Source organism: Hylobates moloch, unplaced genomic scaffold, assembly GCF_009828535.3.
Source record: "Hylobates moloch isolate HMO894 unplaced genomic scaffold, HMol_V3 SCAFFOLD_4, whole genome shotgun sequence".
NCBI classification, from domain to species: domain Eukaryota; kingdom Metazoa; phylum Chordata; class Mammalia; order Primates; family Hylobatidae; genus Hylobates; species Hylobates moloch.
Genome location: NW_026652279.1, coordinates 39,421,617 through 39,436,196, shown reverse-complemented (window position 1 = coordinate 39,436,196; position 14,580 = coordinate 39,421,617). Strand labels below are relative to the sequence as shown.

The window sequence follows — 14,580 nt, the reverse complement described above, 5'->3', positions numbered from 1 at the left end:
GGACTGAAAATAGTCTTGGAAATGGCGAGGAGTAAATGGATTCCACAGATAATTAGGAAGTAGAATCTATAGGGCTTAGGGGTTGTTTAAATATGAAGGATAATGATGAGAACAGAAAGGAGGAGAAGATGGCTCCTTATTTTGTGTCTCTGTGGATGGCATGTAATCCTCTAAGATAGAAAACAGTGAAGGAGAAACAAGTTCGGTAGGGAGGTGAGTTTAGGGCCTGTTAAATTCAAATAGTCTGTGGAACATTCATGTGGCAGTGTCCAGTTGGCAGTCCAGTGCTTGGCCCTGAACCTCAAGACAGGCTGGATATTTAGCCCCATCAACCTGTAATTGGTAATTGACTCACAGGGTGAGTGAGATAGGGTGCGGAGTGAGAAGAGCACAGTTCCTACTCTACTAATCATAGTATATAGCAGGAGGGCTTTCTCCTATATCCAGCTGTTGATCTTTGTAAAACACAATCTAATCCATGATTTCTCTGAATTTTGTATAAGAACTATTCTTAAAAGGCTTACAGAGTGTCATATCACAAACTGGAACCAGAGACCTGCACAAAAAAAGGAGACTATCATAAAAAATAAAGAATAAGTGGTCTTTTCCAACATTTTTGTTTGGTTCAAAGTCAGATTTAAGCTTAAATATGACTCATTCTCTATTTTCTTTCTTTTTTTCTGAGACAGAGTTTCGCTCTTGTTGCCCAGTCTGGAGTGCAATGGCAGGATCTCAGCTCACTGCAACCTCCACCTCTCAGATTCAAGCTATTCTCCTGCCTCAGCCTCCCAAGTAGCTGGGATTACAAGCGTATGCCACCACGCCCAGCTAATTTTGTATTTTTTTAGTAGAGACAGGGTTTCACCGTGTTGGTCAAGCTGGTCTTGAACTCCTGACCTCAGGTTATCCACCTGCTTCAGCTTCCCAAAGTGCTGGGATTACAGGCGTGAGCCATTGCACCCGGCTTCATTCTATATTTTCTATAAGAATTTGCATGCTGAATAAAATATTGCTAATATTATTATAACAAAAAGAGCTGCTGCTACTAATAGGCCAGATTTATGCCTCATTCACACAGGAAAATGAAGGGATTAAAATCCAGCATCAGCACCAGCGGAGGTCTTAGGTTATCAAGGGCCTCTTTAAAATTTGACCTCTCATAACCTAACATAGTTCTTCCCCAATATGGGCAATTGACGTTTCCTGTATTTTACATGAAGTGCTATAAAAATGTGACTCCAAGCCAGGCCTTTTCAATCTGCCACCCCTAGGCCCCTCTAAATGGAAATTCTGAGCCACCTTGGTTGCAGTGGTCATAACAAGATGGGATTTAGGTTTAGCTGAATCCATTTTGTCTTTCTTTTCTTTTAGAAGGCATCACAGGAGGCCTCTACATGATGTGGCTTCCAAAGGCTCAAGGACCACCTACGTTACAAGTCTGCAATGAAGAAGACAGGAATGGAGATTCAAACACCACATCTTCTATTATTTTATTAATCTATCTGTAGACATGTGTCCCCACTGCAGGGAGTGAACTGCTCCAAGGGAGAAACTTCTGGGAGCCTCCAAACTCCTAGCTGTCTTGTCCCTCGCCCTGGAGAGACGGCAGAACCATGGCATTTTATAGCTGCTGCTGGGTCCTCTTGGCACTCACCTGGCACACCTCTGCCTATGGGCCCGACCAGCGAGCCCAAAAGAAAGGGGACATTATCCTTGGGGGGCTCTTTCCTATTCATTTTGGAGTAGCAGCTAAAGATCAAGATCTCAAATCAAGGCCGGAGTCTGTGGAATGTATCAGGTAAGAAGAGGGGCCTAATCTGCCAGTCTCTTTTCTGAGTGGTTGGAGAAAAGCTACACCAAACTCAGAATAATTTTTTCAAACTTTGTCCCGTCTTTTCAAGAATAGTGATTGATTGGTAATCATGCTAAAGCTTATTGCCCCCACAACCTGCCTTTTTTTTCCTGAAGACTTCTTTTTAAATAAAATGTCAATGATATTAAGTAGAAAATCCATGCATGGCCTGTTAAAGCACCTGGTGGTCATTTGGTGACCAAGTTATCATTGTTCACCTGGCAGCAGTGTTGCTTAATGGAAGACTAAGTACCTAGAAGGAAATTTATTGCAGGTCTTGCAAACCTGAGTAGTAAAATCCCCCATTGACCTTTCATGCTCCAATGGATAGTAATATCTGAGTGCTGGCTGCCTCACTTTTTTTCTTTCTTTTTTTTTAAGGCATTTAAGTTGAAAGAAACCACAGTAGTCAGCATGACCCAGTCATCTTCTAACTGTAAAATGTAGTCCATAGCATTTTGGAGCTACTGCTATCAAAAAGTCTTTTGCATAGGAAGGTTATCCCCCCTCGCCACCCTCCCCACCCCCCATCCCACCCTGCCAAGACAGAATGCATCTCACTCTCTCAATAGATTCTCTCTGCAGCCACTTGAAGAGAGCTAATATGTCTCGTCAAATATTTTCTTCTCCAAGCCACATAGTCTGTTTTATCGTCATTTTCTCCATGATATGCTTTCCAGACTCGTCATCATCCTGGTTGTCCTCCATCTGATGCCCCCTAATTTACCGTGACCTTTTAGAATATAGTCTCCAGGGTGAGGCACTTCTCTTTAAATAGGATCTGACTTCTGCAGAATATGGTTGGGACTGTATATCACCTCCTCTAATCTACACTGGAGACTGACTGTGCTCCAAATCTTGACCCATCTTCTAGAGAGACTTGCAACTTCCAGAAGGGATCCAGCACTTTTCCTTGCTCTTCCCAATAGCTGGAAAATAAAAATGAAAACTAGGATTGTTCCAATAAAACTGGATTTCTGTTCATGCTCTAATGAGAGCTAGTAAATTGATAATATTTTCACATTTTTCTTATGAATGCAGGAAATCTAAGTGCAGAATTGCACTGATGCTGATGATATCCTTCACATAACCCATGTGGACAAATACTCTGTTATACCCTGCTGCACAGAGCTGTACATGTGCCATGTGTATACAGACCTAAGATGAAGCAAAAGGCTTGCCCTAAAATAATATATATTTTTAAATTATGTTAAAGATAATAAAATTAGCTTAGTAGCATAGATGTTTAATGTAAAAAAAATCTGTAATATTTCATAATAACTTCGTAGGTTTAAACAGTTAAATACATGAAGTAAACTAAAAGAAAATGGTAACAGAAAACATCACATTAAAAGTTAGACCAAGAGCTTAGGGAACCTAACAATGCAATGGAGTATAAAAGATCGTATATCTCACCTCCTGTCACTGTCACTGAGTTCAAGTAGTGAAACTCACAATATAAAGAAAGAACCTGGTGAGTTGTTTTTTCCTCTAGACACAAATACACTGATTCAGCACATTTACTGAGCCCTGATTCTGAGCAAAGTGCTGGGGAAGTGAAAACTACGTCATTGACCTTATTTTTCTTGTTAACTTGTTTGATTTTTATTTGAAGTGTTTTTCTTTGAAAAGCAATGCATGTTCATTTTTTTAGATATAAAGTGTAAATAAGCCAAAAGCACATAATTTTAAAACTCAGCATTCCACCTCCCAGAAATAACCACTGTTGTACACCCCAGACTGTCTGTGTATGGCCTTCATAGGTTTGTTATTTGTTTACAAAAATGAGATCATTCATGTCCCTTTCCCCTTGACCTTCAGGAATGTCATAGTCTAAACTTATGACTCTGCAAATCTGATCTGAGGTTATTTTTAGGCACCCACATATTAATATCTTAATGTATTTATGTTTTCCTGGTCCTTTTCTTGTACATCTACATACTGCTTTTATTTAAGTACCTCATATCAGCTACTTCAAATTCATTACTGGAGAAGACAGATACAAATTATTCAATGAATTACAAATAGCAATCTTATTTTTCTTTTTATTTTTATTATTGTCATTATTGCTCTCTGTCTCTGTGTGAGGCACCATGCTGAAGATTTTGCGTCATTATCTCATGTCATCATCTTCACAGGCACCCTATGAGGCAAGTGTCATCTTCCCTTTATTTTTATTTATTTATTTTTGAGATGGAGTCTCACGCTATCACCCAGGCTGGAGTGCAGTGGCACAATCTCAGCTCACTGCAACTTCTATCTCCCAGATTCAAGCAGTTCTCCTGCCTCAGCCTCCCCTGTAGCTGGGATTACAGGCGCCCACCACCACACCTGGCTAATTTTTGTATTTTTGATAGAGACGGGGTTTCGCCATGTTGGCCAGGCTGGTTTTGAACTCCTGACCTCAAGTGATCCACCCGCCTCGGCCTCCCGAAGTGCTGGGATTACAGGCGTGAGCCACCACGCCCGGCTGTGTCATCCCCATTTTAACAGAGAGGGCTCTGTACAGAGCATGCCATAAAGCCAGAGAGTAGTAACAGTTCCATGATTCAAACCCGGCTTTGCCGGGCCTTTAATCTAATGTCGTTGACTAGAAAGCTTCCCATTTTCTTCCACTTCTTCTTTCTTCCAGGTATAATTTCCGTGGGTTTCGCTGGTTACAGGCTATGATATTTGCCATAGAGGAGATAAACAGCAGCCCAGCCCTTCTTCCCAACTTGACGCTGGGATACAGGATATTTGACACTTGCAACACCGTTTCTAAGGCCTTGGAAGCCACCCTGAGTTTTGTTGCTCAAAACAAAATTGATTCTTTGAACCTTGATGAGTTCTGCAACTGCTCAGAGCACATTCCCTCTACGATTGCTGTGGTGGGAGCAACTGGCTCAGGCGTCTCCACAGCAGTGGCAAATCTGCTGGGGCTCTTCTACATTCCCCAGGTACTCAAGCCTTCTCAGACAGGGCACTGGGAGCAGGATCCGAAGAAGCAGGCTTGGGGGTGCCATGCCCAATATCCATACGGTTTACCATATTCCCATCTCTGGTGCAAAAGACCTGTGATTTAGTTGATATGCTGTGTCATGACCATTTGGGATTTCTGAAACTCCAGTGTCCACAATGTCAATGATACCTTCACTATGCTTCCAAAATTCTTTTAAATGTACCTTGCATAAAACTGTCTTTTTTTTAAAAAAGGCATTCAGTTATTTATTTCCCACTCTATTCCTTTAGTAAATGTTTTTTTTCCTTCTGCTTTTACTAAAAGGAATCAGAGCATATGAGGTAAATCCCACCTCTCAAATCCAAAATATCTGTCCCGAATTCCATTTCCTGAAAAGTCTCTGCTGCTCCACTGTCTTGTTGAAACTTTAGCTCAGAGGGAAGCAGAGCATATTTTCTCACAAAACAGAAACTTAATCATTGTGTTGCACATTCCAGAAATGGAGAAAATTCTATTTCATTCAACACATATTTATTGAGTATATATGTATAAGCAGTCTCCACTTTGTAGGAACTTAGCCTAGGTGGAGAAATGGTTGCATTTTCATTTACTAACAGTTTATTGAAGCAAGTGCTTTAATAAACATTCAATGGTGAATTTTTTCACCCAAAAAAAGATAATAAATGTGAAATGCCATTTTATAACCTGACATTTTCCTTCTTAACACTGTAGAGCAAAGCATTTTTCAGTTTAATATTTATAAATCTATGACATCATTTTATAATAGTGAGAAAATGGAAACAACCTAAATGTCTGTGGGTGGGAGAATCAGCTCAATTGTGATGCATCCTTACATTAAGTTTGAAATTAAATTATAAACTACACCTAAATTTATTTTTTTGAATATTTAATATTTAAAATTTGTAAGAGTACCTTTGATAAAGTTACATTTCTATGTTAGGAGGGCTCCTTTTTTTGTTGTTGTTGTTGTTTGCTTTTTGGTGATTGCCATTATCTCTTTATATACATGAGACGAGAGATAGTTTTGTCATCATTTACGGAATCCTTACTTCAGGGAATTAAAGGTATTTCCCATGGGGAAGCCCTGGCTTTGTAACTTTTGTGCCAAAGTGATCTGACAAAGCCTGTATCGGTAAATGTGCTGTGTATATTCAAATTTAGATACACAGTTAAAGTAAGTTATTGTTACCCCATGGCCAACAGGCTAAGATGTCAAGTAAAGAAAGAACATGAAAAGGGGAGGGGAGTGTTAATTCTTTCTGCTTTGGATGAAAGATAAAGTTAAGTTGAGTTTGAATTATAAAAGTGCTTTGATTATCAATCAAACCGATGTAAGTCTATCTACAGTAGGGGTTCTTTGCCATGCCTGCCATGGCTACCTATTGGAATCACTTAGAGAGCTTTAAAAATACTGGTGCCTAAGTCCCACTCCCCAAAGATCAAGGTTTAATTGAGCTGAGATGCAGCCTGGGTGTCAGGAGGTTTTAACACTCCAGAAGTGATTCTAATGTGCAGCTGGGCTGGGAACCACTGCCCTGCCGGGTGGGGTCATGGACCCAGGGGTATTTCGTATGCCAGCCACGCCACCAAGTGGATGGAACAAGCAGACCAGCTAGACAAATTGCGGTTGGAATAGTTTTCTGAATCATTCATGAAATTCTCCCCTTACAATAAAAAAAAGTTTTGTGTGTTTCTGAGGGGTTTTTTGGGGGGTTGGGGCACAAAATGGTATCTACCCCACTTTAGAGTTGCTTTTTAAAAACTTGGTAAACATTATAAATATATTCCTTAAGAGAACATATCCATGAGGAATATTATTGTTTTTGATTTTTATTCCATTAAAGCCCTTTTGACCTATTTTTGAAAAAATCAAGAAGCAAGCAATAATGGATGGATTTTTTTAAATGGTAGGTTTTGTGTTTGCAAAAATCTGATTCAGAGGCCTATTGTTTGGGTCTGCTAACAGAATTCTCTGAAAACAATAACATCTAAACAAATGACTTAATTTAACCACCTGCCTCGTAAGTTCTGTGGTATTTCGAGAATACTTTATTCTGATAAAGGAAAAAATAATCAATTTTATACTATACCTTCTAAAATAAAAGCTCTTGTCAGAAAACAATCATACTTGCTTTTTAGTCAAGTTGGCCTAATTTTTTTACAGACCAACGCCTTTTATGTTTCTAACATAGAAACTATCCATCAATAAGAAGAAACACATTGGAAATTTTTTTTTTTTTTTTTTTTTTGAAATGGAGTCTGGCTCTGTCTCCCAGGCTGGAGTGTAGTGGCAGGATCTCGGCTCACTGCAAGCTCTGCCTCCCAGGTTCACACTCTTCTCCTGCCTCAGCCTCCCAAGTAGCTGGGACTACTACGCCCGGCTAATTTTTTGTATTTTTAGTAGAAACGGGGTTTCACCGTGTTAGCCAGGATGGTCTGGAAATTTTTATTTAAAAATATTGGACATGGAAAATTAATTGTTTTAAATGGTGAGAGATATTAAAAAGGCATTGTCCCAAATACCTTCGACTTGTTTTCTTAAGAAGTTTAAAATCTCTCTGGAAAAACTAGAGAACACAAGATATTAAGCTACTTCATTTCCTAGAAGAAATTCTATTTGTGTAAAAATGTTTCGTTCTTCAGAAAAAATGGTCCCATAACTTGGAACTTCCTAAGTGGTGAGCCATGATGACACAGAGTGCTGCAAATGAGCTGAAGCCGGCCTCATCAAAGATGTGGATCCCCTCAAGTGTTGGGGTGGCCAGGTGGGGCCTGAGTGGTCAGAGCACTCCCACCAGGGTTGATCAGCTTCCTCCGTTTGCTCTATGTGTTGCCATAATGTGAAAAGAAGTGGGAAAGCTCTGCACTAACTAATGCTTTACATGGTATTTGGCTACTTCTTCAAGCAAGGATCTCTTAACATCAAGGGCAAGACTTTCTTCCCTTGGTAGTCCATACCCTTGCTCAGATGCAGAGGTGGCTATGTCTTAGAGAGTGCAAACATGTCAAGACAGCTTCTCCAGGGTTCCTGTTCAGCCCCTAAGATTTTCGAGACCCACATCAAAAGCCTATCAAGCAGGCCTAGCCATCACCTATAACTGAATAAAGGAAAGGGCTCTGGAAGGTGCTTCCCAATGGAAGATTCTTCACAATGCTACCTTCAAAAGTGGGTCTGCTAATGATGAGTTAATGGGTGCAGCACACCAACATGGCACATGTATACATATGTAACAGACCTGCACGTTGTGCACAAGTACCCTAGAACTTTAAGTATAATAAAAAAAAAAGTGGGTCTGGCCATAAAATCAACCCAACAATAGTGGGATGGAGAGGAAGGGAGGTTTTTCTGATGATATTTAATTACATACGTCATTGTTATTGTGATACAAGGGGATTGAGCCTAGTGGTCTTAGTGGTCTAATTGAGCCTAAAAGAAACAGTTCTCAGAAATGACTGCAATTAAGGTTACTTTTTTCTAAAATACTGGGGTGTGGGGAGGAGAGGGAGGAGGAGGAATAACCGGAAGAGGGGAAGAGAGAAATTAGGCAGAATAAGAAAAGGAAATTCCCGGGGACTCCTCTGAAGAGCCTTAAGTTTATAATCCACGGGGAACCTGATTCCTTCCAGAGGCAAATTATGGACAAAGTGTTTATTGCAGTAAAGGGAAGTTAAACTCTTCAGATCAGAAGCTGAGCCCAACAAGCCAAAGTTGTGTACATGGATATATTATAACCAATGAGGCAGTACAGAGTAGGTTACAGAAAACATGAAACGGTGCATAAAGACTCTTCTTGAAAGGCTAAGTACATCCCACTATTGTTGGGTTGATTTTATGGCCAGACCCAGTTTTGAAATTAGCATTGTGAAGAATCATCCATTGGGAATTGGGATGCTCTCTCACAGACTGAAAGGTGCTTAAGTGGTCACGCTGGAGTGGAACAGACGCTGCTTTTCCTTACCCTTTCTTTCATCCTGTACACAGTGAACAGCATAGTTGATAAATGAGACCAAGGCATGCTCAGAAAGCCACCTCCACAACAGCCTGGAGGCTCACTCAGCACCTCCTCACTCACTCACTCACTCATTCACCATGTTCTTGGTTCTCTCCAGGTCAGTTATGCCTCCTCCAGCAGACTCCTCAGCAACAAGAATCAATTCAAGTCTTTCCTCCGAACCATCCCCAATGATGAGCACCAGGCCACCGCCATGGCAGACATCATCGAGTATTTCCGCTGGAACTGGGTGGGCACAATTGCAGCTGATGATGACTATGGGCGGCCGGGGATTGAGAAGTTCCGAGAGGAAGCTGAGGAAAGGGACATCTGCATCGACTTCAGTGAACTCATCTCCCAGTACTCTGATGAGGAAGAGATCCAGCATGTGGTGGAGGTGATTCAAAATTCCACGGCCAAAGTCATCGTGGTTTTCTCCAGTGGCCCAGATCTTGAGCCCCTCATCAAGGAGATTGTCCGGCGCAATATCACGGGCAAGATCTGGCTGGCCAGCGAGGCCTGGGCCAGCTCCTCCCTGATCGCCATGCCTCAGTACTTCCACGTGGTTGGAGGCACCATTGGATTCGCTCTGAAGGCTGGGCAGATCCCAGGCTTCCGGGAATTCCTGAAGAAGGTCCATCCCAGGAAGTCTGTCCACAATGGTTTTGCCAAGGAGTTTTGGGAAGAAACATTTAACTGCCACCTCCAGGAAGGTGCAAAAGGACCTTTACCTGTGGACACCTTTCTGAGAGGTCACGAAGAAAGTGGCGGCAGGTTTAGCAACAGCTCGACAGCCTTCCGACCCCTCTGTACAGGGGATGAGAACATCAGCAGTGTCGAGACCCCTTACATAGATTACACGCATTTACGGATATCCTACAATGTGTACTTAGCAGTCTACTCCATTGCCCATGCCTTGCAAGATATATATACCTGCTTACCTGGGAGAGGGCTCTTCACCAACGGCTCCTGTGCAGACATCAAGAAAGTTGAGGCGTGGCAGGTGCGTCCTTCACTTATATAGCAATTTGCTGTATAATAAAGCAGAGTTGGGCTGCAACTCCAGGCAAGAAAAATAGTGGTTACTTGAAAAGGGCAATATTTAAATGAGGCCACTAAATGGAGCTTTGGATTCAAAGTATCTTTTTTAAATCTTGAGCAACTGATTTGAGCAAAATTGATAGTAATTTGATTATCTACTTAAAGCCTTGAGTCAACTGTTCTTTAGTCCAGTGGTTCAGAATAACTGAAGTATGGTCCCCAAAAGTTTTCAAATATCCCAGAACAGATTTAGTAATGAGTGGGGTATTTTTCTAATGTCTAAATTATCAATATTGTTCCCTTGTGAGTAAGAAGTATTTTTTGAGCACCTATTACATTCCATATACTAAGGGGCATAAAGCTAGTATTATTGTGTTCAGCCACCACTTTTGCCATTACATTACTGACAGCCTATACCAAGCCACCCAGCAGGTCAGCTAAGCACAGCTTAGGACAAAAGCAAGTCAAAGGTACAGAAAACAAAAACTCTTTGTAAAAAGATTTGATATTGAGTGTTTCAAAAAGAAGCACTGAAGTCGTTATCATAGAAAAAATCAGAACTTAAGAGGAGTTCCCACACTTGTTTAGCCTTGTTTTGTATTTTTGAATTACACACAGGAAAGACATCATAATCTTTTTCATTTCAAGAGCTTATATCCTAAATAGCTGTTTGGGTCTTGCATATGTGCCTTATTTTTTTCAATCAGACCATGTTTTACACTCCTTTTGTATTTTCCTTAGTTCCAAACTGACCTATCAGAGAGATTGCATGACAGTGGAGAGGGCAGGAATTCCTGAATTTGAATGGAATGTCCCAGCCTCCAGCTCCCCCACTTCCTAGCTGTGTGATCTTAGGCAAACCATGGCTGTAAGTCACAGTGTCTCCATCTGTGACACAGACTTAATGTCTAGCTTACTTTCCACTCAATGTTCTTTTGACTTAGGTTCATGACATTAAATGACATGATATATGTAAAAGTAATTTGTAAACTTTCAAGCTCTAAACAGATGTGTGATTATTATAGTAGGATTTCAGTACACCTCTAATTAATCCATCAATTAGGTAAAAATGATAACTAGAACACCTTTGTATACAGAACCCAACCACCACAAACCCTTTGGGAAGGATACCAAGAAGCAAAAAGCATACAACTTGTATCAGTCACTGTAGAGATTCTCATGAAAGTCAAGGAGTGACTGTCTAAGTTGGTCAAATGAGCCAGAATCTTCAAGTTCTCAGCCCTTTTTGTATGGGAACCTCTCACCCAACCATCACTGTTGGCTAAAATTTCTTACTTCTGTGGGGTACTCAGAGCTTCCTTCTTCACACAGAACCCCTACCCTGCCAAGATAGAGGTGCTGTAATGAAGGTCAGGCACTCTAAAGTCTTCAGGAGTGATGATGCTAAGGTGTGGGGTTTAAGTAGGAGGAGTAAGGGGACAATCTTTTAGGTGGTTGATACTATCGTCTTTTCTTTCTTACCTTTCAAGTCCAATGCAAGGAGGACCTCAGCTCTTGAAAAAACTGCAAGAAAAGGGTAGGGTTGAAGGAAAAACAGCTTTCAAGGGGGAAACTTGGCAGTTCTACTCTTCAATGGCTCCTCTTCCAGATTAGGAAATAAAATACAGATGGTCAAGACCAGATCTTGGACCTGTGAGAAAAAAAAAAAAAAAAAAAAGCCATGACAGGCTATAGTCACAACTGGGACTTTTAGTTGTGTAATAGAAAGCCCTAACCAAATTGGCATAAACAAAAAAAGAGGAAATGTAGTGAGTGGGTCATGTTACTAAAAATCTCAGAAGTGTTCCAGGTACAGCTAGGTATTTTCGTCTCATCTTTCTGTTCTTCATTCCCCAGGGTTAGCAATTTTCAGCCTCTGTAGCAGCTTGAAGCTAGGATCTCCTTACTTCCCAAGATATCCTGTAAAAGTTCCAGAAACCGCGTTTATTAACCATTCCTAGGTCATGGATCCATCCCTGATGCTAACAGTCCTCCAGACTACATAGACTTAGAGTAAGGGGGGAGTGAATCCCCAATGGGAAGTCGGGATGCCATTACCAAAAGGAGGAAGAAATAGAAGCAAAGCAGCCAACATTCAAAATGTCCACTACACAGACACTTCACCCAACCATGGCCCAGGTAAAGATATGCTCTCCTGACTCTTACATGGTCTGGGAAAATCCCCCCAGGAGAGAGCACAGATAGGAAAATGGGATCAGAACTCTAGGGAGGAACAACATGGGATATTGGCCAAAATGTCCTGAGTGCTTGGTGTGGGTCTCCTTTGAGCCTCAGGAACCCAGGCTGTTGGGTGGGCATTCCAGAATTTGAGATCTTGGCCAGGAGATGAACTAGCAATTATTCATTCTCATTATTAAGACCTATATCTTCATCAGGAAATCAACTAGCAATTATTCATTCTCAATATTAAGATCTATATGGAAACTTATCACCTATAACCTAATCCAAGTTTCCAGCTAGAACTCCATGTCTGCCTTCTCTCAGTTCTTCCCCTATAAGCTAACCTGTGTGACACCTCCTCACAAATCACTCATTAGTTTTTGGCATAGCATCTTTGCATAAGCCATAGCCCACACCAGAAGGGCCACCAATTTTTTATCTCTGCTGTCATTTTCCACCATGAACATTTAAATTGTTTTCAAAATCCACTTTCCCCTGGAAGTCTTTTCAAATCATATTCCCACAACACACTTTCTCATCATTCTTGCTTCCTCATTTTTGATGTTTATATACCCAGCTTAAGCTTCCACAGCTCTTTAATTGACTGAAATAGACACTTATTAGTTAAAATTCTGGTTATAAGGGTTAATCACAATTTTTTTCCTTTCTTTCTCCCCAAAAAATATATATCAATCAACTCATATGCCTCAAAAGTGGCACTAGCAGGTGATTTATGAGCATACAACTCACAATTGCCTCCTTTCCTCTTCTTGGAGACCCCAAAGCCCTCCTCACATCCCTTCTCAGCTCTCTCTTCACTACTCCTTTGCTGTACTCTAAGCTTCACAAGATCAGGAACCATGCCGGTATTGTTCAGCACTATGTTCAGAATGCCTGACACTGGAATATTCATAGAATGAATGAATGAGTGAATAGCAGTCTAGTTGATTTGACCTGTCAACACTACCTAGAGGCCTTTGTAGGGAACTGTTTGAGCCAACAACCCATTATTGAATGAATCACTGTGGCCAAGGTATTCTAGGCTCTGTTTGGACAAGCTTTGGTCACGTGCCCACTATCAAGTTTGAATGGAACATCATGTAAGTATGAAATCACCTTCTTTCTTCTCTCAGGATGATCATGCACAAGGTGTGCTTCCTACTCTCCTGCACCTCACACCAACACTCACTAGTCTAAAAATAGGCATGCAGCCATGGTGAAGATGGAAGTCAGATGGAGCTGATCTTTCTAGGAATTGCTGGTACTGCTGGAAGTTGGGGAATGTGGGATAAATTGTAAGGATGGCCAGAGAAGATGGAAGGGAGATAAGAAAACATGGCTGGGGTTAGAGAAGGGAATTGGGCCTGGATCTTCCCCATGCTCTTACCACAGGAACTGGGCAAGATAATGAACTTCATTACCTTGTTCATTATCTGTGTGACCTGGCCCTCATTATCTGTACAAAAGCTGGAAGTCCTAGACCAGAGTGGGGGGGTTTCTAGTCTCTAGCGTTTCGCTTAATTCAATTGACGCAACTAAGAATGTGTGCCAAGAGGTGATTCCCATTTATGCTTATAATGAGCAACGGTTTGACTTTAAAATCTTTTAGGGGAAATACCCTAAAAGGCCACAAGATGGGACTCTTATGGCATAAAAGTATATGTTAGCTTCTAAGTGCATGCATGTCCTGTATTTGCCCCTCTTTTAGATCTATGTGTCTTTCTTGGTGGTGTTTTCTTTGTAAGCCTATAAGTCTCTTTGTGTCTGTATGTTATGTTCTATGTTCAGTTCTTTTTGTTTGTTTGTTTTTTGCTTTTTTGAGGCAGAGTCTTGCTCTGACACCCAGGCTGGAATGCAGTGGCCCGATCTCGGTTCACTGCAACCTCCGCCTCCCAGGTTCAAGCAGTTCTCCTATGTTCAGATCTTTCTACTAGTTTTTTTTTGTTTCTCTTCCCCTTCGTTTATTCTTTTTCCTCATATTACTCCCCAAATAAAATAAAAAATTTAGAAGCATATTATATTGGATAATAATCACAAGTAAAATTTTATATTTCATTTTAAAAGGAACTGTCAGTTCCTTTTTAAAACATTTTTAAAAGCAAAAGAAGCCAGGCGCAGTGGCTCACGCCTATAGTCTCAACACTTTGGGAGGCCAAGGTGGGTGGATCACGAGGTCAGAAGTTCGAGACCAGCCTGGGTAACATGGTGAAATCCCGTCTCTACTAAAAATACAAAAAATTAGCCAGGTGTGGTGGCAGGCACCTGTAGTCCCAGTTGCTCGGGAGGCTGAGGCAGGAGAATCGCTTGAACCTAGGAGGCATAAGTTGCAGTGAGCCAAGATCGCACCACTGCACTCCAGCCTGGGCAACAGAGCGAGACTCCGTCTCAAAATAAATAAATAAATAAGAAAAAGAGTGTTCTCTCTAGGGCAGATATCTAAATTATCTTCTAACTTATGTTGCTTTTTTGTGGATCAATCATTATCGATTTAAAGATTCCCTGTCATTGCTTTTAGGAGTGAAATGGTTTTCATCTCCATCTTCCCTGTTATG

The 14,580-nt window shown here is 41.1% G+C and overlaps 1 protein-coding gene across 2 annotated transcripts in view; it reads left to right on the top strand.

The window, feature by feature from the left end:
- Positions 1-1,613: 1,613 nt before the first annotated feature.
- Positions 1,614-14,580, top strand: part of CASR (calcium sensing receptor) — a 31,470-nt gene continuing 18,503 nt past the window's right edge. For both annotated transcript variants that reach the window (XM_032150033.2, XM_032150032.2), the window contains exons 1-3: positions 1,614-1,798; positions 4,485-4,791; positions 8,925-9,809. In XM_032150033.2, coding sequence (XP_032005924.1) covers positions 1,614-1,798; positions 4,485-4,791; positions 8,925-9,809 — 1,377 coding nt within the window. The remainder of the gene's footprint in view (positions 1,799-4,484; positions 4,792-8,924; positions 9,810-14,580) is intronic.